The sequence below is a fragment of the Dryobates pubescens genome, chromosome 32 (genome assembly GCF_014839835.1).
Source record: "Dryobates pubescens isolate bDryPub1 chromosome 32, bDryPub1.pri, whole genome shotgun sequence".
In the NCBI taxonomy this organism is placed as follows: domain Eukaryota; kingdom Metazoa; phylum Chordata; class Aves; order Piciformes; family Picidae; genus Dryobates; species Dryobates pubescens.
Window position 1 is genome coordinate 4,782,866 of NC_071643.1, and position 26,777 is coordinate 4,809,642.

The 26,777-nt window shown below is 48.5% G+C and overlaps 1 protein-coding gene across 1 annotated transcript in view; it reads right to left on the reverse strand.

The window, feature by feature from the left end:
- Positions 1-26,003, reverse strand: part of MB21D2 (Mab-21 domain containing 2) — a 66,514-nt gene extending 40,511 nt beyond the window's left edge. The window contains exon 1 of the mRNA XM_054175592.1: positions 25,739-26,003. Within this exon, the coding sequence (XP_054031567.1) occupies positions 25,739-25,949 (211 nt within the window). The 5' untranslated portion in view covers positions 25,950-26,003. The remainder of the gene's footprint in view (positions 1-25,738) is intronic.
- Positions 26,004-26,777: the final 774 nt, after the last annotated feature.

Genomic DNA, 26,777 nt, shown 5'->3' on the forward strand with positions numbered 1-26,777 from the left:
GAGAGGCTGAGAGCCCTGGGGCTGGTTAGTCTGAAGAGGAAACTGAGAGGGGATCTGATCAATGTCTATCAATATCTGAGGGCTGGGGATGAGGAAGGAAGGGACAGGGACAGCCTCTGCTCACTTGTGCCTGTGATAGGACAAGGGGCAATGGATGGAAACTACATCATAGGAGGTTGCACCTCAACATGAGGAGGAACTTCTTCCCTGTGAGGGTCCCAGAGCCCTGGAGCAGGCTGCCCAGAGAGGCTGTGGAGCCTCTTTCTCTGGAGACTTTCAAGGCCTGTCTGGATGTGTTCCTGTGTGAACTGTGCTGGATTCTCTGCTCCTGCTCTGGCAGGGGGGTTGGACTGAAAGATCTCCAGAGGTCTCTTCCAACCCCTAACATCCTGTGAGCCCTTGACTTCACCCATGTATGAAAGTTTAACCTGATTTAGGCTTAAAGTGCTCCAGTTAACAATGTCAACAGTAAAGTCCAAAGAGCTACCCCATTAAGACAACATTGACTGCATCTGAGCAAGCCCTTCTGCTCATTCTCTGCACTCCTCACTCCACATATAAGCAAGTTTTGAACAAACAAATGAGTACACACAGTGCAAGGCACTGAGCCAGCTGCCCAGTCCCATCTCTGGCATGACTCTCTGCATACATCTAGGCTCCATAAAGCTTATTCCAGTGGCTTTCTGGGAGACTGCCAAGTGTGACTGCAAAGGGGAGAAGAAAAATAGGTGAGCTAATCACATTCCTAATTATGAAAACATAATTTCCTCCATCTCAGCAGAGGGTGGAAGGAAACATAGTTGGCTAAGAAGATCCCAGTGATGGGTTACTGAAAAACTCAACATGAGCCAACGTTGTGAGCTTGCAGCCCAGAAGGCCAACTGTTTCCAGGGCTGCATCAAGAGAAGTGTGACCAGCAGGACAAGGGAGGTGATTCTCCCCCTCTGCCCTGTTCTCATGAAATCCCACCTGGAGTACTGTGTCCAGTTCTGGGGCCCCAGCGCAAGAAGCACATCAAACTGTTGGAAGGGGTTCAGAGGAGGGCTACAAAGATGATCAGAAGGCTGGAGCACCTCCTCTATGAGGGACAGGCTGCAAGAGTTGGGGCTGTAAAGCCTGGGGAAGAGAAGAGTCTGGGGAGACCTCATAGCAGCCTTCCAGTACCTGAAAGGGCACCTACAAGAAAGGTGAGACTTTTTCACAAGGGCTTGTAGTGACAGGCAATGGCTTTAAACTGGAAGAGGATAGATTTAGGCTAGCTATTAGGAAGAAATTCCTTCCAGTGAGGATGGTGGGACACTGGAACAGGTCACCCAGGGAAGCTGTGGATGCACCTAAAAATGTTCAAAGCCAGGATGGATGATGCCTTGGGCAATCTGGTGCCCATGACAGGGGGGGTGGGACTAGATGATCTTTAAGGCCCCTTCCAATGCAAGTGATTCTATGATGTCTCTGCTGACAGTCTCTAACAATGAAGAACACTTGCAGTGGGAGCAGCAGTGTGTGATTTGGGCACAGGATGTCTGGAGGCACCACCACCAAGTCTATCATGATCACATTGCTCTATTCATTTCATGCTCTCCAGCTGGCAGCACTCAGCTCTGGACACACATCTCCAGTGATTCCCTGGCCTCTCTCATCTTTCCCATCACTCTGTTAGACCTTCACTAAATCAAAGGGAACTGGACCTGACACAGCTGCAGTTACAGGCACAGAGAGCCAAGCTAGCCTAGCTTTGCTATCAAGCTACTCCTCAACTCAACTGAAGCTGAGAGCTCTGGAAGATACTCTGGCACTAGTTTTAGCTGAATCATCCAGTAATATGAGCCACATCTGTTCCACACACATGATCAGGAAAGGATCCTTCCTTTAGCAATTTCACAGGAGGAGAAGGTAACATTGATAGCAGGTTGCCTTGTGGCCTTGAGAGCACAGCAGACCAAGGGAGCCTGCTTTCCTAGTCCAGACTGTAAAAGGGGAAAATCAATCCAGTTTATTCTGCATAACTCACTAAACCAGTTCAATCCTTGCTTGAGACAGTGAGCAAACCTCTGCCAGGTTCCTCAGCAGGTGAGCTTCCAGAACAAACAGAGCAAACCCTGAAAGATCATCAGCAGAGATTTCTGCTGAGTTGCAGAGAGGAGCAATCAGAGCACCAAGGAACTGTAACCAGCCCAGACAATGGTCAACACAACCCAAAGAAAGTGAACCAAGTAGCAGAAGGCACAGGACTACTTCAACTGCTTCTGCTACTCCACTACTTGCACCCTGAAGACACCTTCAAAATGAAGATTGCAGTTTTCCATTGATCTTTGCACAGACTTCAGTAATTTAGAACAGAATTAACCAGGCTGGAAAAGACCTTTGAGATCATCTGAGTCCAACCTATCACCCAACACCATCTAATCAACTAAACCATGGCACCAAGCACCCCACCCAGCCTCCTCCTAAACACCTCCAGGGATGGTGACTCCACCACCTCCCTGGGCAGCACATTCCAATGGTCAATGACTCTTTCTATGAAGAATTTCTTCCTAACATCCAGCCTAAACCTCCCCTGGCACAGCTTGAGACTGTGTCCTCTTGTTTGGGTGCTTAGGGCTCTGTTCCCAACCAAAAACCCCTACAGGTACTAGGAATGTAACCCCAAAGCCTCTGTTTCAACATAAAATGTTAGTCTAAATATTACTTGGCTGGATGTCTATCAGATGAAACAGTGCTGCTGGTTCACCCCCTGCCCCAAGCCCTCACCAGGTGGTGTGGGTACCCCTCTGGCTGCAGCACCAGGAGCTGCATGAAAACATCTGGCAGCAGAACATGGTTCTGGAGTAGAAATCTTGGGTGGCCTTTTTGTTGTTCTTGGTGGTTGGTTGGTTTGTTTTTACTGAAGCCTGACATTTGGAAGTGTGGCATGCACAGCCTCACCTGTGGTAATCATAAGGTGTATGCATCTCCTAAGAGCCAGAACATAAGACTAAGTTGGAGGAAGCTGAGCTCCTAGCAGAGTGATTAGAATCATAGAATTGTCAGGGTTGGAAGGGAACTCAAGGATCAGCCAGCTCCAACCCCGCTGCCATGGGCAGGGACACCTCACACTACAGCAGGTTGCTCACAGCCACATCCAGCCTGGCTGCAAACACCTCCAGGGATGAGGCTTCCACCACCTCCCTGGGCAACCTCTTCCAGTGTCTCACCACTCTCATGGGGAAGAACTTCTTCCTAACATCCAATCTGAATCTACCTATTTCTAGTTTTGCTCCATTCCCCCCAGTCCTATCACTCCCTAACAGCCTAAAAAGTCCCTCCCCAGCTTTCTTGTAGCCCTCTTCAGGTACTGGAAGGCCACAAGAAGGTCTCCTCAGAGCCTTTTCTTCTTCAGACTGAACAGCCCCAACTCCTTCAGTCTGTCCTCATGGCAGAGCAGCTCCAGCCCTCTGCTCATCCTTGTGGCCCTTCTCTGGACACCTTCCAGCATGTCCAGATCCTTCCTGTAGTAGAGGCTTCAGAACTGGCAACAGCATTCCAGGTGTGGTCTCAGCAGAGCAGAGTAGAGGGGGAGAATCACCTCCCTGCCCCTGCTGGCTATGCTTCTCTTGCTGCAGCCCAGAAAGCCAACCAGAGCCTGGGCTACAAGTGCTCACTGCTGGCTCATGTTGAGCTTCTCATCCCCCAGCATCCCCCGAGTCCTTTTCTTCAGGGCTGCTCTCAAGCCAGTCACTGCCCAGCCTTTATTGGTGCTTGGGATTGCCCCGACCCAGATGCAGTTCTAGATTAAGTTCTACCAGGCATAGACCCATTTCAGAGCCAGGACTGAGCACTCAGCTCCTCAAAAGGCAGATTAAAACTCCTTGCTGCATTTGGGCAGACAGAAAACCAAAGGAAAAACTGAGAGATTGAATAGCTTTTGTCACTCACACTCCTCCTGACAGAAAAGCTGCAAAGAGTTAAGCACAGACTGACCACAGCTTAAGTTTTGTCCTCATCAACCTTGGCTGCATGCTTTCAATACCAATGAAGGCAAGAGTTAGAAGAAAAAGGAAGTGAGACCAGGCAGATAAGGGGATTTCACAACGAGCCAAGCCAAGCACTGTTGTCTTATGCTGCCCTTGAAAAGTGAGAGAGCTCCTCAGAGAGAGCACTAGGAGTACAGAAGTGGCATGTCTAGGAGCACTGGAGGCTGCAAAGGCCACAGCATGACCTGAATCATAAAAACTTTCTGCTTCATTGTCCCTTTGGGCACTAAAAACAACTAAGCAAACTTGCCAAAAAATAGTCAAACCTTCTGGTTAATAGGTTGAGAGAGGTTCCCTCCCCCTCTACTCTGCCCTGCTGACACCACATCTGGAATATTGCAGCCAGTTCTGAGCCCCCCCGGTTCAAGAAGGACCTCAGGGAACTGCACAAAAGAGTCCAGCACAGAGCCACAAAGATGCTGAAGGCAGTGGAACATCCCCCTGCTGAGGGCTCTTTAGCTTGGAGCAGAGGAGCCTGAGGGGTGACCTCATTCATGTTGATAAAGATGTGCAGGGCAGTGTGGGGAGGATGGAGCCAGGCTCTGCTCAGAGATGCCCAATGATAGGGCAAGGGGCAGTGGGTGCAAGCTGGAGCAGAGGAGGTTCCATGGGAACATAAGGAAAAACTTCTTCACTGTGAGGGTGACAGAGCCCTGGAGCAGGCTGCCCAGAGAGGCTGTGGAATCTCCTTCCCTAGAGACATTCAAACCCTGCCTGGATATGCCCCTGTGTGACCTGCTCTAGGTCCTGCTCGGGCAGGGGGGTTGGACTGGATGATCTTTTGAGGTCTCTTCCAACCCCTGATGTTCTGTGATACTGTGATTATTATCATTTTATTACTGGAAAGGGTAGAGCTTTGCTTATACAGAAACCAATCATCACCCACTTTGGAGAGGGAGCAACCACACCTCCGGATGGATGGAGGAAACAGAGGGAGGGAGGATGGGAAAGAGGGGAAAACCTGAGTGCAAACTCAGCCCTATGAGACAGAAACAACTGGTGTGTTTTCCCCATAGGCTGAGGCTGGACAAGTACATATGCATCTCCTTGTTCTGTGCAGACAGATGCCACCAGGAAAGATGAAGACCTCCCTGCGTGGCAGAACATGCCTGCGGTGTGCCTGTCTGCTGGCTCTGTCAGGTGTGAATGCAACACTTCAGCTGTTCACAGCACTTCACTACCAAAGCAGACCACAGTCTGGATTAGCACTTTGTGTGTACCTTCTTTAGTCAGTTTATAGGGAAAAGAAAATAGGGGTGCTGGGGAAAAAGACAAGTGGGGGGGGAAAAGATAATCAAGGCTATTCAGATAAAATGCAGCAAAGAGTTCTCTGTGGCCATAGTAGGTCCCTTAGGTACCATGAGAAACTTCCTGGCAGATCACTAGGATGCACAGACTATTTCTTCCTCCTTTAAACAGCTAGCACTTAAAATTCAATCCTGGAAGAGACTGCTGACTCCTCTGTGCATTGGAAGCAAGGGGAGAAGCGAACAAAGCTGCTTTACTTTCCTCTAATCTTTCTCCCTCGTGTGCCTGCGCCAGATGGTGCCGAGCTGCAGGTTGGAGGGAGATAATAAACCCGGGAGGGGGCTGGGGGGGAGAGGGAATGGTAATATTAGGTTATAAAACAGCTGACCTTCAAGTCTGACGTCAGCTCCTGTTTAATTGATGGGACAGGTCCAGACAGACAGATGCACGCACCCTGGGACGGCCACATTCAGCACTTTCCTTTCTAACACGGGAAGAAGCCAGACGGCAGCACCATTACAGAAGTCTGCTCAAAACTTCACAGGTGTGAGAGTAAGCAGAGGAGAAAGTCAGTCTCCATTTATCTTGAGACAGGCAGGTGACCCACTGGGGGGAGCAGGGAAAGCATTCCTCCTGAAAGCAGTTTTGCTTCAACCCCTGGCTCAGCTTCCCCAATCTCTGCTGATGATAGCCTGCTCCTCCCACTGTTGGGAGTTGGTCTCCTCTCCCGAGCAGCCAGCACCAGAACAAGAGGACACAGTCTCAAGCTGTACCAGGGGAGGCTTAGGCTGGATGTTAGGAAGAAGTTCTTCATAGAAAGAGTGATTTGCCACTGGAATGTGCTGCCCAGGGAGGTGGTGGAGTCACCATCCCTGGAGGTGTTTAGGAAGAGCCTGGATGGGGTGCTTGGTGCCATGGTTTGGTTGATCAGATGGTGTTGGGTGATAGGTTGGACTTGATGATCTCAAAGGTCTTTTCCAACCTGGTTAATTCTATTCAAAGTGAAATAACCCCAGAGTTAGAGAGGAACATCATCAAATAGAAAACAATTTTAAGCTCCTGGCCACTCTGATCCAGAGCTTTGCTTCCAGTTGCTGTCAGTGCCAACCCCACCAGGAACAATGGTTTTAAACACCATGTCAAGTACTGGGGCTATCCTCCTTCAGCCAAGAACAAGCTTTGGAATGCTACAACATCCTGTAGTGTTTTGCAGCCTTGCTCCAGCTATTCTGATCTCAAATATTTCTCACCAGCCTAGTGCTGGATGACTATTTTGTATGATGCCCAGCTTTGGGATAAAGAAAGCCAAACAAACTAAACACTACTCCTGCTGATGAAAAAGGAAGTCCCGTGCTAGGCTACTGTGATGAAGATGGAGTAGTATGAAATGCACAGGCCTGAGAATGGGAAGCCCTGGGTGGCTCTCTGCCACCCCTGCAAACACAGCACAGAAGGCAGCACCTCCCTCTCCTTGACAAAGAAGTCATCTACTGCCTACCTGCCACAGCTGTCTTTGCAAGCTGCTGAAAAAGGCTTTAAGGCTATTAAACGGTTTGAGAAACATTAGCTTCTGGTTTTGTGCTTTTAAGTGCTCTCCAGGCAAAGGTGACAGACAACAGTTTCAGCTAGAAGAGTGTGCATGTCCTGTCCCCCTCAAGGAAGCAGCCTGCATTGCACACTGAGTCACAGGACTTAATGGCTGTGTTTCATCAGTCTCAAGAGAAATCACAGAATTGTTTTGGCTGCAAAAGACCTCTAAGATCACGGAATCCAACCATACAGAGGCTCCCAGCAGCATGGCACAAAGCCACACTGAGTGACCACTCAAAACAGTTGAGCATTTATTAGACATGGACAACAAAAATAGCTTGTTGTAAGGAGCTGAGGACTGAAACACTGAACTCCAGTTTTCTTGCTGCTTCAAAGACACTGCAATCAGGGAGGAGCAATGCCAAGAGCAGAGCCACTCAATCACTGTGTCCTGGTAGACACCAATACAAACATCCCTAGTTCACATCACAGCTACAGTATCACTAAGGTTGGAAGAGACCTCAAGGATCATAGAGTCCAGCCTGTCACCACAGACCTCATGACTAGACCATGGCACCAAGTGCCACATCCAGTCCCCTCTTGAACACCTCCAGGGATGGGGACTCCACCACCTCCCTGGGCAGCACATTCCAATGCCGAACGACTCGCTCGGTGAAGAACTTTCTCCTCATCTCGAGTCTAAACCTCCCCTGGCACAGCTTGAGACTGTGTCCCCTTGTTCTGGTGCTGGTTGCCTGGGAGAAAAGACCAACCCCTTCCTAGCTACAACCTCCCTTCAGGTAGTTGTAGAGAGCAATGAGGTCACTCCTGTGCCTCCTCTTCTCCAGGCTGAACAACCCCAGCTCCCTCAGCCTCTCCTCACAGGGCTGTGCTCAAGGCCTCTCCCCAGCCTCATTGCCCTTCTCTGGACATGTTCAAGAGCCTCAATGTCCTTCTTAAACTGAGGGGCCCAGAACTGGACACAGGACTCAAGGTGTGGCCTAACCAATGCAGAGTACAGGGGCACAATGACCTCCCTGCTCCTGCTGGCCACACTATTCCTAATGCAGGCCACGATGCCATTGGCCCTCTTGGCCCCCTGGGCACACTGCTGGCTCATGTTTAGGCGGCTGTCAATCAGCACCCCCAGGTCCCTCTCTGTTTGGGAGCCGTACCAGGTCTGCCTGGCTCTGCTCTCTAGATGCCTGGAAGCTGGCCAGGTCCCTCTCCCTACTACTGCTTCCTTGTCCTGTGAACAGCTTTGTAACTTGCTGTTGTCCTCCTCAGAAACCAAAGGTCGCTGGCAGGAGAAATGCCTTCCTAAGGACTCGGGAATCTGGCAGGCAGCTCCGAACTCAGACAGCAGTGATTTAACATCTACCATTAAAAGTAGTTTAAAATTTAATGGTCAGAGCACAGTAAATCCTCTCCAGGCGTTTTCAGATTGCAAACCAACCATCGGCAGGGCAGAAATATATTTGCCGCAAGGTGACCAGCAATGATTTTAAGTGTGTCTTGTAGAGAACACAAGCCCTGAATTGTCTCAAGCACCAGCTTTGCCCAGCACCTAGATAAGAAGACATGCAGTCAGGGAAAGAAACACTCAAGCAACCAATATTTGCCAGTTAAAGCAGACAGGACCAAGAAGAGAAGAGTAAGGCACAACAACGATGAACTGTAGTGCAAAAGTGGAGCATGATCCTCCTTGGTGCAGAACAGTATAGCAACAACCCTAAAAATAACCTCACATTTCCCTCAAGAATCACACTTGGTGCTCATTTGGGTCCAGGCTGCTTGCTACATGGCACTTGGTATCTCAAATAGCTTGAATCACTGCCTAGTTATCAAGTGTGGTGCTGAACGCCTGCCTGTGTAGGAACTCAGTGCTAACAGAGCTTGGATAGGACTCCAAGATCACAGAATCAGCCAGGTTGGAAAAGACTTCAGAGATCATCAAGTCCAACCTATTACCTAATACCTAACACCTCCTGACAACTAAACCATAGCTCCAAGTGCCACATCCAATCCTTTCTTGAACACCTCCAGTGATGGTGACTCTACCACCTCCCTGGGCAGCACATTCCAGTGACCAATTACTCTTTCTGGGAAGAACTTTCTCCTCACCTCAAGCCTAAATCTCCCCTGGCACAGCTAGAGACTGTGTCCTCTTGTTCTGGTGCTGGTTGCCTGGGAGAAGAGACCAACCCCCACTGTCTACAACCTCCCTTCAGGTAGTTGCAGACAGCAATAACATCTCCCTTGAGCCTCCTCTTCTACAGGCTAAACAACCCCAGGTCTCTCAGCCTCTCCTCATAAGGCTTGTGCTCCAGACCTCTCATTGCCCTTCTCTGGGCACTATTCACATCAGATGCTGGTCACATGGTTGCCCTGCTGTTCTGAGGACACAAATTTCCTTGCCTTCAGCAGCAGGTTTAAAAAGCAAACACAAGGACCCTTTACTATCCACCAGAAGCAGACAGGGACTAAGGAGTGCATTATTGTTACCGTAGCTGCTATGAAACCAGCCCACAGACCCAGGTTGCCTTGCTGTTCAAGACACACAGGACACAGAGCTGTGGACAATGCCAAGCAGGTTGTATGACCAAGTCTCTCTCCTGTGGGTCAACAGGAGACCTCCCACAGCCTCCAACAGAAACGGTTCAAGTAGGTGGAGGCTGCTGATGAGGTTGCTTCAGCATGGAGAGGATACCAAAAGTGAAAGGGCTGCATCAGCAACACCAGCTCCATCCTCCCACAGAATTTCTCCTCTTACCTCCCTAGATCAATAGCTCCCAAACACCACTAACTGCAGTCTCTTCAACATCCCAGTCACTGAAGTTCTGGTGTTTCAAAAACAAAGGGCCTGGGAGAGGGGATGCTGAAAGGAGAGAGGTGAAGCTGTGCTACGCCAGGGAAGGGAAGAGCAAAGGCCTTTCTCCAGCTTGCTCCTGTTGTTCTAATGGAACCTTAGGAAAACAAATCTTCAGTTAAAGTTAAAGCCACAGTGGGGCCTTATCATGGGAATAAGTCCACTGCAGCTTCTAAAGCTCTTCTGGTTGAACAGAGGGTGAGCAACAGCAACCCCACGAGGTGCTGAAGTCTGCATTCCTGAAATTCCCCAGTGCATGCAGGCATGCTCAGAGAAGGTGGCTTAGTCACTCGGGGGTTATTAGCTCAGAGGTCAGGTTCAGATGTGCCCTGGGATGGAAGTAAGGGCATGGATATGGCTCTTTTTCACTCTTGGACTTTCATTTGAAGCATTCTCAGTGTCTGAGACCCAGCATTGCACCGAGCAGGTTTTGGTTGCATTTCTCCGGTTGTTACAGCCTGAGTTAAGCGGTGCAAGGTCTTGGGGGCTGGAGTGCGAGACATCCACACTGCAGCAGCCACCTCGGAGGTCTCATGAAAACAGCAGCTAGCAGCTTCCACCCTACCCACCCTGATAAGCACTACATCAGAGAGGGAGGAGGATAGTGGTAATGCAGCAGGAATCAACAAGCCTGCTTGTTTCTTACTCCGAAGCAAAGACAAAGGTGGGGTTTGTTCAGCGAGGCAGCAGAGCCAAGCCTTGCAAGGAAGGCAGGAAAAAGATGTGGGTGTTTTGGATCCTGGCTTCAATGGAGGCCCTTGAAAAAGGATTGCTATAGGAGCAAAGACATTGAAATGCAGAATTAAGATACTTTTAAGTAGTTTATACCTGTCCACTAACGCTGTACCTCTGGAGAGGCAGGACTAGGAAGAGAGGGGCAAAATGGGTCAGGGGGTGGGGTGGGGAGGAATCCAATTCTTCAGCTTATTTTATCTTAACTTCATAGCAAGGAGTTACTAAACCTTTCCAAGTTTCACAGCAGAAGAGAAATGGGAACATTTGGCCTGGAGAAGAGGAGGCTCAGGGCAGACCTTCTTGCTGTCTACAGCTACCTGAAGGGAGGTTTTAGACAGGTGGGGGTTGGTCTCTTCTCCCAGGCAACCAGCACCAGAACAAGAGGACACAGTCTCAAGCTGCACCAGGGGTGGTTTAGGTTGGAGGTTAGGAAGAAATTCTTCATAGAGAGAGTTATTGGCCACTGGGCTGTGCTGCCCAGGGAGGTGGTGGAGTCACCATCACTGGAGGTGTTTAGGAGGAGACTGGATGGGGTGCTTGGTGCTGTAGTTTAGGTGATATTGTTGGATGATAGGTTTGACACGATGATCTCAAAGGTCTCTTCCAACCTGGTTAATTCTAGTCCAACATTTGTATATTTAAGACAAAAATGTGTATATTTAAGACAAAACTGTGGCACCCTAACAGTAAAAAAAAGCAGAGCTGAAAGGCAGCAGAAAGTCTGGACACAAACCAGCTTAATACAGAAGCCAAAGAAGCTCCCTGCAGGAGCACATATAGCAGCTGGACAAAAGAAGCTGTGAAGGTAGAAATTTCATTCCTGCTGTTTGGTAGAAGTTCTCTGACAAATCAGTCTGCTAATCAAACCAAACAAATCTTTCTCCTTTTTGGAAAGCTGTTTAACAGAAACATTTTCAGCCTTCAGCTCTGAGCTGTATTTGGCAGCTACGGTGCTAATAATAAACTGTTCGGATACCTCGGCCCCTTCAGCTGACCAGCTCCCTTCAAATGGCTTGTGGCAGAAGCCAATGTGCTATTTGACCAGGAAATTAGTTGTCTTGGAGACATCTTCACATGCAGCAGCAGCTCAGTCAGTCAATTTGAGTGACACTGCCTAGCAATCTGCACATTAACTTCAAATAGAAAATGAGGCTATCAAAGCCACAGAAAGAGGAATCGCCACCTGCAAGAAGCATGCTGCTCTTCTTCCATGCACTGTCAGCTGAAGGGAAAGGTGTAGCAAGGTGGAGTTTTGATCTCAAAGTGCACTGCTACCTCCTTGTGTAATTAGGTCACTCAGAGTCTAATGGTGCTCCTGTTCACACAGCCATCTATATGAAAACGATAATCTCTGCTGCTCTTTCAGTATCAGCTTCAGGTCAAACCTGCAGGCATCACTTGTGAGGAAAAAAATACAGTAAGTTACCAAAAGGTTAGACAAAGAGGCAGTCCACAAGTGCTACCACCTAGTTGTAACTAAACATCCCAGGCAATAGTTGATAGGAGGCTGAACATGAGCCAGCAGTGTGCCCAGGCAGCCAAAAGGGCCAATGGCATCCTGGCCTGTATCAGGATCAGTGTGGCAAGCAGGAGCAGGGAGGTCATTCTGCCCCTGTGCACTGCACTGGTTAGGTCACACCGTGAGTCCTGTGTCCAGTTCTGTGCCCCTCAGTTTAGGAAAGATGTTGAGTTGCTGGAGGGTGTCCAGAGAAGGGCAACAAAGCTGGGGAGGGGTCTGGAGCACAGCCCTGCAAGGAGAGGCTGAGGGAGCTGGGGTTGCTTAGCCTGGAGAAGAGGAGGCTCAGGGGAGACCTTATTGCTGTCTATAGCTACCTCAATGGAGGTTGTAGCCAGGTGAGGGTTGGTCTCTTCTCCCAGGCACCCAGCACCAGAACAAGAGGACACAGTCTCAAGCTGCGCCAGGGGAGGTTTAGGCTGGAGGTGAGGAAGAAATTCTTCATAGAGAGAGAGATTGCCCATTGGAATGAGCTGCTCAGGGAGATGGTGGAGTCACCATCACTGGAGGAGTCTTGATAGGGTGCTTGGTTGCATGGCTAAGTTGATTAGGTGGTGGATAGGTTGGACGTGATGATCTTGAAGGTCTCTTCCAACCTGGTCTATTCTATCACAGATTAGTGAGAGACTTGTAACTACAAGGTATGGAGGCAGTTCAGCAGCACCAGGCATCAGTTTATAGACTATGAAATAGTTATTTCCAAGACAGAATCATGGAATTGTCAGGGTTGGAAGGGACCTCAAGGAGCATCCAGTTCCAACCCCCTTGCCATGGGCAGGGACACCTCACACTACAGCAGGTTGCTCACAGCCACATCCAGCCTGGCCTTCAAAACCTCCAGGGAGGAGGCTTCCACCACCTCCCTGGGCAACCTGTGCCAGGCTCTCACCACCCTCATGGGGAAGAACTTCTTCCTAACATCCAATCTGAATCAACCCACTTCTATTTTGCTCCATTCCCCCCAGTCCTATCCCTCCCTGACACCCTAAAAAGTCCCTCCCCAGCTTTGTTGTAGCCCCCTTCAGATACTGGGAGGCCACAAGAAGGTCTCCTGGAAGCCTTCTCTTCTCCAGACTGAACAGCCCCAACTCCCTCAGCCTGTCCTCAAAGGAGAAGAGCTCCAGTCCTCTGCCCACTAAAAACCAAGTTATGTGGCCTGACAAAAAAGAAAAGATGATGCTCATCTTCTAGTCACCCTAATGCAGTGCTAAAAAGGGATGCTGTGCTGACAAATTACAAAGTAGAATCAATCCCACCCAGCTCAGAAATACAGAGACACATCAAACTCCCTCTCACCAGCTTTACACACACAGAGAAGATGCCAAAGCAGAAAGTGAGTCAAATGCCAGACTAACTAGATTCATGCCAGTGCATGTATTACTCCATGTTTGGGATTCAGGATTACAAATAATAGGACTTGTCTTCAATCACCCTCAAAAGGTGTCTCTTGCCTGGCAACAGGGCTTCAGCTGGGCTTTCTCCTGTCCCAAAGAAGAGATTAGTGCTCTAGCAGGTGCAAGATACAGTCAAACAGAATCAGCCAGGTTGGAAAAGACTTCAGAGATCATCAAGTCCAACCTACTGCCCAATACCTAACACCTCCTGACTACTAAACCATGGCTCCAAGTGCCACATCCAAGCCTTTTTTGAACACCTCCAGGGATGGGGACTCCACCACCTCCCTGGGCAGCACAATTACTCTTTCTGGGAAGAACTTTCTCCCCACCTCAAGCCTAAACCTCCCCTGGCACAGCTAGAGACTGTGTCCTCTTGTTCTGGTGCTGGTTGCCTGGGAGAAGAGACCAACCCCCACCTGGCTACAACCTCCCTTCAGGTAGTTGTAGACAGCAAGAAGGTCTCCCCTGAGCCTCCTCTTCTCCAGGCTAAGCCTCTCCTCACAGGGCTTGTGCTCAAGACCTCTCACTAGACTTGGTACCCTTCTCCAGACCAAAGTTATCCACCAAGCATCCTCAATTCTCCTCAGCACACAGTCTAATGATCCAGCAGAGTCAGAAGTGAGATATTTATTCCCTTCCTGTGCCTTGAGGTCCACTGGAGATGGTGTTCCCCCAAAGCCCTATGCAAGCACAGAATGATGCATTCAATACATCATCAGGTTTGCTAACTCAGTAGCTTCTGTAACCACAAATCTGTTAGGTGTGGGTCTGCATATTTGTGGCACAGAACCTACAGGCAAGCCTCCTGCATACTTTTCTTAATAGCACCAGACATGGTTTGGGAGTAACTTAGTTCCTGTGCAAGCAAAGGCTTGAAAGCTTCAGGAAGAAAGGCACTGTCCTTGGATAGAACATTCCTGCCAACAGATCCAGTTAAGGGGAAAAAGAAAAGCCTTGTCCCATCTGTAATGAAAGCCTCCTCTGGGTGGCAAGAAGAGTAGCTTTACTCACAGAATATTTGCATCTCAGCTGAATTAGTTAATGTGTGTGGAACACTCTGAAGATTGTGAATTGGTATATAAACACTAAGGATTGTTATTTGTTATTGTCTTGGTGCACAAGGCGGAAACTAGAGCCATTTACAGATGTGAATTAAGAACAACAGGAGGTCTATCAACATGCCGTGGGGCTGGAGACTTGCTTCATTTGTCTCCCTGGCTCCTGTCTCCCTTAGCCACAAAAAAAAAACCCCTCTTCCACAGGACTCCTACAATCCTTGCCGAGCAGGGCTGGCCTTGGCCCAGGGAAGCCTGGCACAGGGGAACAGCTCTGCTAGGAAGGGATGAGACATCCACCTGCAAACCTAGGTTAGGCTGCTTCTCAACAGCACTCTCCTACACTCCAAAGCACTCTCAGCACTGCCCTTGCCACCTAAATTATTTTCTGGGGGTAAAGTAAGGCAGATGCTAGGACAAAATAAAGGCACATACATGTCTCAAGGTAAAGAAGAGGTCAGTTCAAGTAGTTGAGAACTCAGAGTGACAAACACTGCTAGCACAGCAGAGTGATTCATATACACAAGGATGCCTTGCAAGTCCAGTCTCACCATAAGAGCAGATGTTTAGACACCAATTTCTTTACCTGCAACTGTTAAGAAGCAACTTTGATAAAAAAGTGATTCTAAACCTCCTGTCCCCAGCTTGGGTGAAGGAGTGAGAGGTACTGTCTAGTTTTTAAAGCAAATCAGGAGTCTCCTGTGCTTCCAGAAAGAGAATTTAGGTTTAAGGAGATCAAAATGTTTTTGCTGTTTATTCTGTCTTAACTTTGATATTTCCAGCCCAACTCTGCAGCTCTGACAATGTGCCAATAGTTCTACTAAGTGCATACACAGCACACATGAATCCCTCCCCAAGATAATTGTAACAACTGCACAGAGATAATCATTCTTTGATGTTGCATGCCTGTGTCAAGGTGGTTCAGTATAACCTTGCTGCCTTAAATGCATGCTTGGCATATTCACAAAATTCAGAGGATGTTGGGAGGGGGAAAAAATGGGCTCAAGCTTTCACAGTCAACTCAGGATGTAAAAGAAGCCTCTGAGAGATGCTCAGTCAAATTGTAATAGCTTCTCTTCCTGGGTAATGCACTTAGACATGCATTGCAGCCTGCACACTGGGGGTGGAAAAAAAAACCCCAAACCACCTATGCATTTGTTTCAGAACTTGCAGCATGTCCAGAGACAAGCTGCACATGCAGGAGATTTGTACTCCTCTTACTTCCCACTAGTCACTGGCTGCTTAGCACATGGGGGCCCTGACATGCAGGCATTTCAGCAACCTGGGCTTTGAGTGCCTAATATCAAGGGGGCAATACCAATACCTCCTCTGCCATTCAGCAGCGTATGCAACTTTCAAGTGGCAAATTTCAGAGGTAGAAGGCAACAGAGCCCCCGAAGTGCTGTTACAGTGATGTTCCTTCCTCTCTTTGCAGGCTTGCAAATTGTTTTATGAACACCATTCTGCCAGAAGTTTAAAAGGACCAGCAATTCACTGTGCGTGCTGGATGAGAAACACGCTCTGCTGGTTGGATCACAAGGACTAACCGCTGGAGAGCAGCTGCACAGCCAGCCGGCTCTGGGGGCAGATCTGCATCCCTACCCAGGCCTCAGAAGCAAGCAGCGGGTTCAGGCACCTCTGAATCAACATCTGCACACCGCTCTGAGTGCTGGCAAAGGAAGAAGCGTATTTAGAAGGAGATTAGGGTACTTCCCCCCTGCTCCCAGGACAAGCCTTATTTAATTTGAATGCAATCAGTCAGCGCCTTTGTTTGCACTCAACTCCAGATTCCTCAGGGCACCAGGCAATCCTGCACAATCACACTCAAGAGCGGCAACGCAACAAGTAAGCTTACACGACCTGGTCACAAAGTACCTACAAGAGCTTGCAAGCTCCTGCAAAACGCCCTCTAGAACAGGTTCCTGTCACACTGAGCTAGAGACAGAGATTAGAGTTATCAGCTTTGACACTCAGCAGGAATGTGTCAGAGAGGATTAAATCATTACATCATGAAGTGTCAGCAAATGCAGCTTTCCTGCTGTTCTACCACGAAGTTATACATTAATTAGTGAGGTACAAAACAAACATGAACTATCTCAAGCGTGTCTGTGGATCAGGCCCAGCCAGAGCTATTAGCACAGGATTCCTTTCCAAAAGGAGTCACCCAAAGCATCAGCAGCTCAAGAGAGCCATTAAAATGGGAACAGTAGAAGCGTGAAAGAGAAAAGCACAGAAGCTAATTGCAGCGTTTGTCTTGGCACTTTTGATAGCTGTTTAACACAACCCTTCCTCACCACCTCAGCACCTGACTTTCTAAACAAGGTCATCCACACGCCACTGAAGAGTGGTGTAGTGTCAACACGAACAAGGGAGCTAAAGACATTTTAGACCAGCAGCAGCGCATGGCCTGACAGACTACGCAGTAAGGCAAGAACCAACTATTATATCTAGATGCAGCTGCAAGTGTTCCCTAGCTGCTCAGCAGTTCTGGACCAAAGAATTTATGAACTCACTCCATCAGTGGGTGGAAGAAACCCCACATGGTCTGACTGCAAGCCATGATAGACAAGATGTAAGCAGTGCAACAGCACAGAATCAATAAGGTTGGAAGAGACCTCAGAGATCATCAAGTCCGACCTGTCACCCAAGACCTCATGACTACTAAAGCATGGCACCATGTGCCACATCCAATCTCCTCTTGAATACCTCCACCACCTCCCTGGGCAGCCCATTCCAACATCCCACACAGAAACCTCTACTTTTAATTTAAACCATGTTTTGTCATTGGACAAAGCAAACAAAACCACCACCAAATTATTCTCTGCCAGTTCCTTATGGCTAGCCCAGCAGGACTTCCAGCTTTGGCCATGCTTTGTAGCTCTTCCCTTGCTTTCTGTCCCAAGCTGCTTGCCTTCTACTGCTTGGCATTGCCTGACTGCCAAATTACATCAGCATGCAGACTGTGGCCAGGATGCAGTCTTTAAACTAATTTGCCCTAGTTTTGCTTTGGGATCACTTCAGTATAAAATAAGATTACTTGCTAGAACTGCCCAGCTGGGCCAGGTTGTAATCCCTCTCGCAGAGCAAGGCTGAACTGGGCTTGATCTTGAAGCCATTCTATCAACACCCAATGACAAAGCAACTATTTACCCTCACTAGTCAAATACTTTCTGAGCCTGGACTCTCAGAAACATACTTCCTCTTCCAGCTTCAGTCTTGAAGGGTTGCATGATTAAAACAGCCTAGCATGAAGAAGAGCAACATGATGCTGTTCCACTATTCTGGTACCAACCCACTTTTGCAGGTTGTTGAAGCACAGGAGATGAGAAAAAGCCTCTGGTGGTGCCAGGATCCTACTACCTACCATTATACTCAGAAACTTGCACAGGTCTGTGTAAATCTGGGGGCACCTCAGAATGGAACACGGGCCTAAGGTGTCCTGACTCAGTGTTTTACTTTCAGAGTGATTTTGGTTTGGGTGAAACGGATGCCACCCTCCTCCTGCTGTACAAGCTGAAGCTACCCAGTGCTGTGCAAACTTCTCCCCACAGCCCTAAATGTGAGTGGGTGGGAAGTAGCTGCTTCAAAGACACAGATGTTATGGACCTTAAAGTAATTCATCTCCCCCAGCCAGTGGGATGCAAATTGTACTTCTGACACTAGCATGCTCACAATGGAATGCATTGAACATCTTCTCATTAAATGCTTTAAATTAGATTAAAATCATACTGGCAGGTGAAAGATAAGGCACAACCAGGATTGTTGTAACCTCCTTAGCATCAAGTGGTTATCAAAAGATCAAATATGGTGGGGAGAAGGGAACCTATCTATCTTAAACCGAACTCCATAGCACACGTTGATTGCATTGCAAACAAAAAGTCACTGAAGTGGTGCTTTGAAAGAACTGCAGGAAGTTCATCAAGGCAGAAGTAAGTGATTCAGGGACTTGTCAGGTTGGCTGAAAGACTAAGGTGCAGATTAATCTACTCAGTCCAGGACAATTCCTATTTGCACTAAAAGGGAATGCAACAGAGTGGTAGGGATGAAAGCAGAGTAGTGTCTTGTTTACTAGCGAGAGCACCATCCAGAGCAGCATCTGGAACATCAGCTGCTGCTGAAAGACTTATTTCTAATGTCTCACAAGCTGCCTTCCAGTTGTATTGGGGGGGAAAAGAGGCAATCTTCAAATTGTTATTAGTCAGACCATAAAACAGGTTTCACCTTCACTGGATATAAAAATCCAGCGCTGGATGGAGAGCTACAGTTCAGTCCCTTGAACTTGCTTCACACTACTAATAATCAGAACGTGACTTGGTCAAATAACTTGAGACATCCACCTAAAGGTCATTTTTAAGCTCTCTCATCCTTGCTCCCAAGAAAGCACACTCCTTTTTTTCCTCCCCCCTCAATAAGGGATGTTCTGCAAGTACAACATCCCAAGCTGCCTTCTGCTGTAGCCCCTACAATAGGCCTTCTGCTTTCCCAAAGGCAAACGCACGCTTCCTTGCTTCCTCAGCACTCCATCTACTCTACTGCTCCTTTCATACCCCAAGACAGCCAAATTAAACACAGCTTAAACATATCATTATAGTATATTGTGCAGATGAATGGACAGTTACACTCAAGGAATTTTATCTCCTCATTCAGAGGACAGCAAGCAAAGCTACCTATAGGCAGGAATAACAGTTTTCCTTTATGATATCAAACTTAACCCACCTCAGCTGCAAGCTGGTAAGGGAAAACCTGGCTCAGGAGGTATGTCACCCTACATAATGCATGCAACTCTTCCACCTTTCTTTTCACAGGAAATGAGCTACTGCTCCTGCTTCTCAAGTTAGATTCACAGAATCACAGAATTGTCAGGGTTGGAAGGGACCTCAAGGAGCATCCAGTTCCAACCCCCCTGCCATGGGCAGGGACACCTCACACTACAGCAGGTTGCTCACAGCCACATCCAGCCTGGCCTTCAAAACCTCCAGGGATGTTTTTTTACCCTTCTACCACCTCCCTGGGCAAGCTGTTCCAGTGTCTCACCACCCTCATGGTGAAGAGCTTCTTCCTAACATCTGATCTGAATCTATCCACTTCCAGTTTTGCTTCATTCCCCCTGGTTCTATCACTACCCAACATTCATACACTAGATTGACCAACTCACAGGGAACAGACTCAATAGAGAGGCATTTATCTTAACCTCAAATAGAGTGGAGAGGTCTATGCCAGAGCCTTCACCTGCAACTGCCACCACAGTGTCTCACCCACATGCCAGGAGGTGCAGCTGTCACTTCAATCACTCTTCACTGCGTCATGCTTAAGCAGCCTTTGCAACTGAAGCCCCTTTGACTGGAGATGGGAGCTAATGTCTTGGCCTTAACCACATTTCTTCCTGACACTTTCTCACCTAGCCAATCTTGCAGAGTACAAATGTCTAGTGTCTGACCTGTACAGAGAAAGGGAGGTGTTTCAGAGGTGTGCCTGGCAAAACAATCTATGAAGCAAAAGGGCTGGGACATGCACAGAGGCAAAAGCCTACACGTTGAGGCCCAAGAGAAGATGCAAACATTGTAGCTGTACAGGAGATGATTAAAACCTACAGGAAATAAAAAGCAAGGACAACCTCAGCTAGCAAAAAAACCTCACACAGCTTAGAGATTGCCTTTGAGAAGTCCAAGCAGGACTACCACATCCTGGTCCCCTCTAGACTGGCATCTGCCTACGGGCTGCTTTGGGTCTCCAAGTACACATCCCCTTTATAAATTCCCAAAGCTGTAATAAAACGTGTCCTCCAGCCTTCCTGAGCTGTGCTGGATTTGCCTCGAATATAGTTTCACCCAGAAGAACAGGCAGCTGCCTAAAAGGAAAGCTGAACAACTGGTTTCTGCCTAGAATCGCTTGGAACGCTTCAGCGTTCATGCAAAGCCATGTGGAAGAAAGAAAGGAAAGTCAAAACCCCAACAGCTCATGTATCCTGGTTACCATCCTCCACTATAATTATTAAATTGCCCTTAAAACATAATTGCATAATTGGGCCTTGGCAAGTATTCACCCAAATCTTTTGCAAATATTTCCACAGAGTGAAGGAGCAGGCAGTGGGCAGCCTGACAAGCCTGCCTGCCACCAGAATTTGTGCCCTCAGGGCACGTTCCTAGCTATTACACTAAATACCCTGCATCACAGCCTCATGTTTCACAACAGTAGTTGAGCAAGTGAAGTACCAGCACCTTCAAACAAATTGAGAGAAAGAGTTTTCGAGCTGTTTTCCCTGCCCACGTACGCGGAGTGGCAATCCCTTTAAACAAAGGGACAGAAGAGGCTACCAATCCTTTCGAACTAGTTACACAGAAAGAAGCCCCACTCAGGTGAACCTGGGTAGCTATAACCAAAGAGAAGATGCCACTGCCTTGCTAGGGTTACTTTACCAGCCTAGCACCTTGTCCCTTAAGAAAAAGAAGCAGAACAATACAAACAACCTCCCCACAATATCAAATGCAAAGGCAGAAACATGTGGCCTGCAGGGAGAGGAGATCCAACAGAAGCCAGAAATGAAATTTGCAATATAGTAAGGTTGTTTTTTAACAGCTGTGCATTATGCATTCAGCAGCAGAGGGAATGCCAGCAGGGAGCCTTTATTAACATAGGCCTCAGAGTACAGTGTGCTCCTATCATGATTGGCCTCTCTTGAGAAAAGGCACAGACACACAAAAGACTTAACCCTAGAGAGATCACTCCAATCCTGTTGCTATTTCACCAGCTCCACGCTACAACAGAAACCAGAGAACTTCCACGATGGTTCACAGACTAAAAGGTAACCATTCCAACAATGCCTGGAATCTAACCTTCAATAGGTTTCATCAGCAAGTTATGACAGGCACGAAAAGGGAGAAGAAACGCTGCAAAACCCCCCACCCCCCAGCAGTCACACTGCCAACGTCGTTCTGCTACACACCTTGGGTACAGCAGCAGAACACAAAACACTTCCCTTGGAGAGAAGATGCTAATCAATGCAAGACGTTGTCAGGACACCTGTGTTCTCATCAGGGCAATCTGCACCTCCACTGCACACAGTTCAGGGGCACAGCAGGCCAAGAAACCGCTGGAAGAGCTGCTACTGATGCAGGGGCCCGGCAGGGTAATTCCCTCCACTAGGGAAGCTGGTACATGCCAGCAGAAAGCCTTCCCCGGTGCCAGCTCTGGCTCCACTGCGAGACTTACCTCTATCATAAACACTTGCCAGCACACCCAGCTCGGCACCAGGCAGTCACCAGAGGAAAGAGACATGCTCTCAGAACAGGGATGCTGCCTTTTCTGTATCAGGTGCTGATAAAAAGCTCTCTAGAGGTCTTGTCAACAGTTATAAGTTGCAGCTGTCTGCAGCTCCTCAAAAGTGTGGCCTGTATGGATGCACAGCTCCCACTGAAGGGGGGAAAAAAAGTTACACTACAGGCATGAAACATCCTGACCATCCCCTTTCTGGCTCTGTCAGAGAGGATACAGCCTTAGAAAAGGGAAAGGGAATTGGAAGGGACCTTGAAAGATTATCTAGACCAAACCCCCCCCGCCAGAGCAGGATCACCTATACCAGATCACACAGGAATGCCAGTATATGCCTGGAGTGAAGGAAATAGCTCTGTATAGTCTGCATTTCTTTATATCTCCTTGCCCTTTTGGGGTGTTGGGAAGTAAATAATCACACGAGCTGGTTTGAGGAAGCAATAGCACTAGAAATTTCAAGGGGTTGTTTAATATGCAATGTTCTAGTTTCCTGGAGCATAATATATGTTTGCCTTTCTCTAAGCTTAGCACATCTGTGCATTACAAGCCTTTTGCTTAGGTGCCGAACAGAAAGCGACAGGTAGTGTTCACAAAAGAAGTACTTGTAACTGCAGGAGCAACACACACTTTAGGTCAGGTACCCCTGAAAGGCTTTTAATGAGCGCTAAGCACCTCTCATCAAAATAGCACCGAGTGCTTTAAAAATCAAACTGTCATTGACCATAATATTATCACTTGGTAAAAACATTCCTTTATCGCTCTTTAAGCACACAAAAAAAACCCTCAACCCAAAACCAAACCGCAACAACCCAAAATCACAGGGAGAGTAATTAGCTCCTTCCACAACTGGCAGGCAGAAACTTCCTCTCTCGGTCTTTCCCAGCCAGCTTGCTGCCCAGAGCACAACTGTCTTTTCTCCACTCTTTTTCTTGATCGATATAGCCTTCTCCTCCTTTGAAGCTCAGTTACATCCGTGTCAAAGAGGCAGGTAGTTTTCAGGCACAGTTCAATGTGAGCAAAGGAAGTTACCCAGCACCAAAGTCACCTATTGGTTTCAGTGTAGGGTGTTAGCAAGACCGTATGAGGTCCTGGTGGCTATGAATGGCATGCCCAGGAACCGCCCAACACTCACTCCCCCCACCAGATAGGCAGGTCGTTTGCAGTTCTAACCTAATGCCCCCACCAGATAGGCAGGTCGTTTGCAGTTCTAACCTAATGCCCCCACCAGATAGGCAGGTCGTTTGCAGTGCTAACCTAATGCCCCCACCAGATAGGCAGGTCGTTTGCAGTTCTAACCTAATACCCCCACCAGATAGGCAGGTCGTTTGCAGTTCTAACCTAATACCCCCACCAGATAGGCAGGTCGTTAGCAGTTCTAACCTAATGCCCCCACCAGATAGGCAGGTCGTTTGCAGTTCTAACCTAATACCCCCACCAGATAGGTAGGTCGTTTGCAGTTCTAACCTACTGCCCCCCACCAGATAGGCAGGTCGTTTGCAGTTCTAACCTAATACCCCCACCAGATAGGCAGGTCGTTTGCAGTTCTAACCTAATACCCCCACCAGATAGGCAGGTCGTTTGCAGTGCTAACCTAATGCCCCCACCAGATAGGCAGGTCGTTTGCAGTTCTAACCTAATGCCCCCACCAGATAGGTAGGTCGTTTGCAGTTCTAACCTAATACCCCCACCAGATAGGTAGGTCGTTTGCAGTTCTAACCTAATGCCCCACCAGATAGGCAGGTCGTTTGCAGTTCTAACCTAATGCCCAGGGCACAAGATTTTGGCCAAAGGTGAGACAAGCTGTGCCTCTTCCTCATTTTAGCCCAGCTCTTGAGTACTCCCGGAGTCCAGCCTCTAATAGCCAGGGCAAGACAATGCGGACAAAAAAGAGTTAATATAAATAGAAAGCAACGATCTGACCTAGAGGGCAAGCCATGCAGAGTACAAACATCTGAGAATCTGCACAAAGTCTCCCCGTCTATCATTCATCCACCAATTACACACCGATGTAATTAAATCAGGAAAGCTACGTTTAATTTTCCTGTCATCACCCGATGAGATAAGAGCAGTACATGCGGGAAGGATCAGGCACAGGGGAGAAAGATATTTATTAATAAGTGAAATCCTTTTAGATTTAAGAGCTTCTCTGGCTGTGAAGGGTCTGATCCACACACACAACTTCGGGGTCTAATGTAGGCAAATCAGACACACTCCATCTCCATCTTTGTCCTGGGCTTAGTTCCCCAGGTCTCCTCTTTTATTCAGAAACAAGTCCCACTGAAAATTGCCAGGCAGAGCTTAAACAGAAAGGCGGCTGTTCTTTAAACCCCGGGTTCAGACTATGCATTTAAAAATGAAGAATGCTCAGCTCCCAGTCATGATAGTAACAAAGACAGCCACACGAATTTATGTTGTTTGTAAACAGCCCAAGACTCCCTGTTTTCACAAGAGCAAGGCATTCGGGTGCATTTGCAGAAATACAAGGCATGCTCCAGCTTGTTCTTCTCTCTCTCTCTTCTATTGCCTTCTCCCACATGAGGCAGGGAGAAATGCTGCGATCTCTGTCCCCTGTAAAGGCTAGTAATGCTTAAACAGCATTATATAAAGCTTTTTCTACTTGATAGCCCCACATTCAGAATTGCTGCTTTGGCTGTTTTCTCTCCACTCTTCTCTGCTTCATCCCATCCAGCCCTGCTTCCTGAGCCAGTTATTTAAAGCCTTGATTGAAAATGTATCAGGATCATAATAGTGGATGACACCCACAGGATCAGCTTTTCAATAACAAAAATCCTACAGGCTTTGATGCAACCACGGCCTCACCACAACTTTTTGTTGGTTTTGAAAACAGGAAGGGAAAAATATTTATAACAGCGACCATAAATATACACACCACTGACTTTTCAACTTGTTGTCCTTGTTCTTAAGCTAAATTTAGTCTGCTATATCCTGTCCAGCCCTCGGAGAAGAAGAAATATACAGACAAAACTGTGCAAATCCCACACCAGGCAGTTATTCAGGTACTTTACAAGATAACCAGCTGGACAGGTAATATTCTCATGCAGTGAGTATGAGTTTCATTCATGGTTACAGAGGTCTATTTTAGTCCCCAGTACAGAAAATAATTACTGTTGCAATAGCGTAGCTCTGTGCTTCTGGAGGAGAAAACTGATGTAGGTTATTCAGTGTGCAGGCAGACCACACACTTGGCTTGTGCCAGAGATGCTTTGAGGGTGTATGTGCAGCTCTCAGCTACAAAGAACCATTGACTGGCCACACCTGCTGTTTACCCTTCTTCTTTTATGTGTAAAAATGTCTGAGATACTGATTCAAACTTGGATAACTGATTTCAAGGTCCAACCTGCATGTTAAAGAGCATCCTCCTTTTGTACCCCGAGGGCTCTCATTCATGCGAGTGATTTCTGAGTCAAAACAAGGTAAATATTTATCAGGAACTGCCTACCTAGGGAATCAGAGTTGTTAGTCATTCCACTGTTAAATCTTAGGAAGCCTTAGTCATGCCAGAACCCAGGTGATTTCTGCGAAGGCCAACACGATTCACCCTGGTTCAAGGATTCCTGCCCGCGACTCAAAGTTTCCCGCAGACGAGGACTCCCTCGCCACAATCTGACTTGCTCCACTCGCAGCAAGTTTTGCAAGCTAAGCAAGAAATGCAGTTCAGAGGATGCTGCTTGCAGTCCTCATCTGGTCATTATAAAAACCAAGATAAGCGGTCCAGGAATCAAAAAAAGTCCTTGTTTCCTACAGCCTTGATAGTTGAGGGGAAACACAATAAAGGGTCGAGCTAGCGTCGCCTCCAGCCCGCCGGCTTGGCGTGTTTCTCGGGCACCGGCCAGCCCTGCGAGCCAGCCTTTCCCCTGTGCTTACAAACACATCTCCGCTAAAGGCTAGGTGAAGAGGACAGAGGGAAAAAACAACCAACAAACAGTTTCCTGGGAGTGAGACCCGCCCTGCAGCCCTCGACTCCCCGGCCGGGCGCTCCCGCGGCGCTGGGAAAGGGTCTGCCGGTGCCGCACCGTCGGGGAGCCCTGCCCGGGGTCCCCGGCCGGCCCCGCCGCTGCCCCCGCCCCGCCCGGTCCCTGCCCTACCCAGCATGGAGAAGATGAAGTCCTTCGCCGTGTGGATCTCCAGGGCTCGTTGGTCGTCGTATTCCCTCTGGTCATGTTTGGTGAATTCCTGGATGAGTTTATTCAATTCCTCCACCCTGGCTCCCGATCGGAAATCCAGCTCCGGGAAGGGAGGCTTGCTGGCGGTGCCGGCGGACCCTGCCTTGCTGGCGAGCGGCGCCGCCATCTTCATGCAAAAAAAAAAAAAAAAAAAAAAAAAAAAAAAAAAAAAAAGGGAAAAAAAAAAGGGAAAGAAAGGGAGAGGGAGGGAGGGGGACGGGGACCGGGGGGGAAGGAGGGGTTTGCAACGTTGCAATGGAAGAATGTGAGCGGCGCCGCGGCGCAGCGGCGAGCCCAGGCGGAGCACGGCGGAGCGGCGCCGGCCGCCGCGATCAACAAGCGGCCGTGAGGGCTCAGCCCCCGCCCGCCCGCTCGCGGCAGCGCCGAGCCGCCGCCGCCGCCGCCGCCGCCGCGCTGGAGCGGGGAGGGGGGGGCCGGGCCGGAGCTCGGCCGAGCCCAGCGGAGCCGAGCGGGGCGGGGGCCGCCCAGCTGCCGGGGCCGCCTTGGGGCTGGCTGCTCGGCCGGCGGCGCGGCGGGCGGCTGCTGAGGCTGGGGACAGGACCTTCGGTGCGGATAAAATTAGATATATATTTATTTCCCCCCCCCCACACACACCTTCCTCCTTTTTTTTTTTTTTCTCTTTTTAAACATCAATTTAATTTTAAACTTCAGGGAAAGCCTTGTCCTGCGAGTGGATTAATTACTGCCTGGGAACTCTGTTCCCAAGGCATTCTGCGTGTATTTTTTTAACCCTGAAGATTGTTTTGTGTATGTATGTGTGTACATATAGATATATACACATACAGATATATATATACACGCAATATTTTTCTCATGAGCCTTAGAAGAGGTGACCAACTGATGCACTTGAGTCCAGCCCTGCCCAGAAAAGCTCCTGGGAGCTACACAAAGCGCAGGAAGGGATCTCAGAAGACTTCCCTAAGGCCAAGCAGCCTGTGGC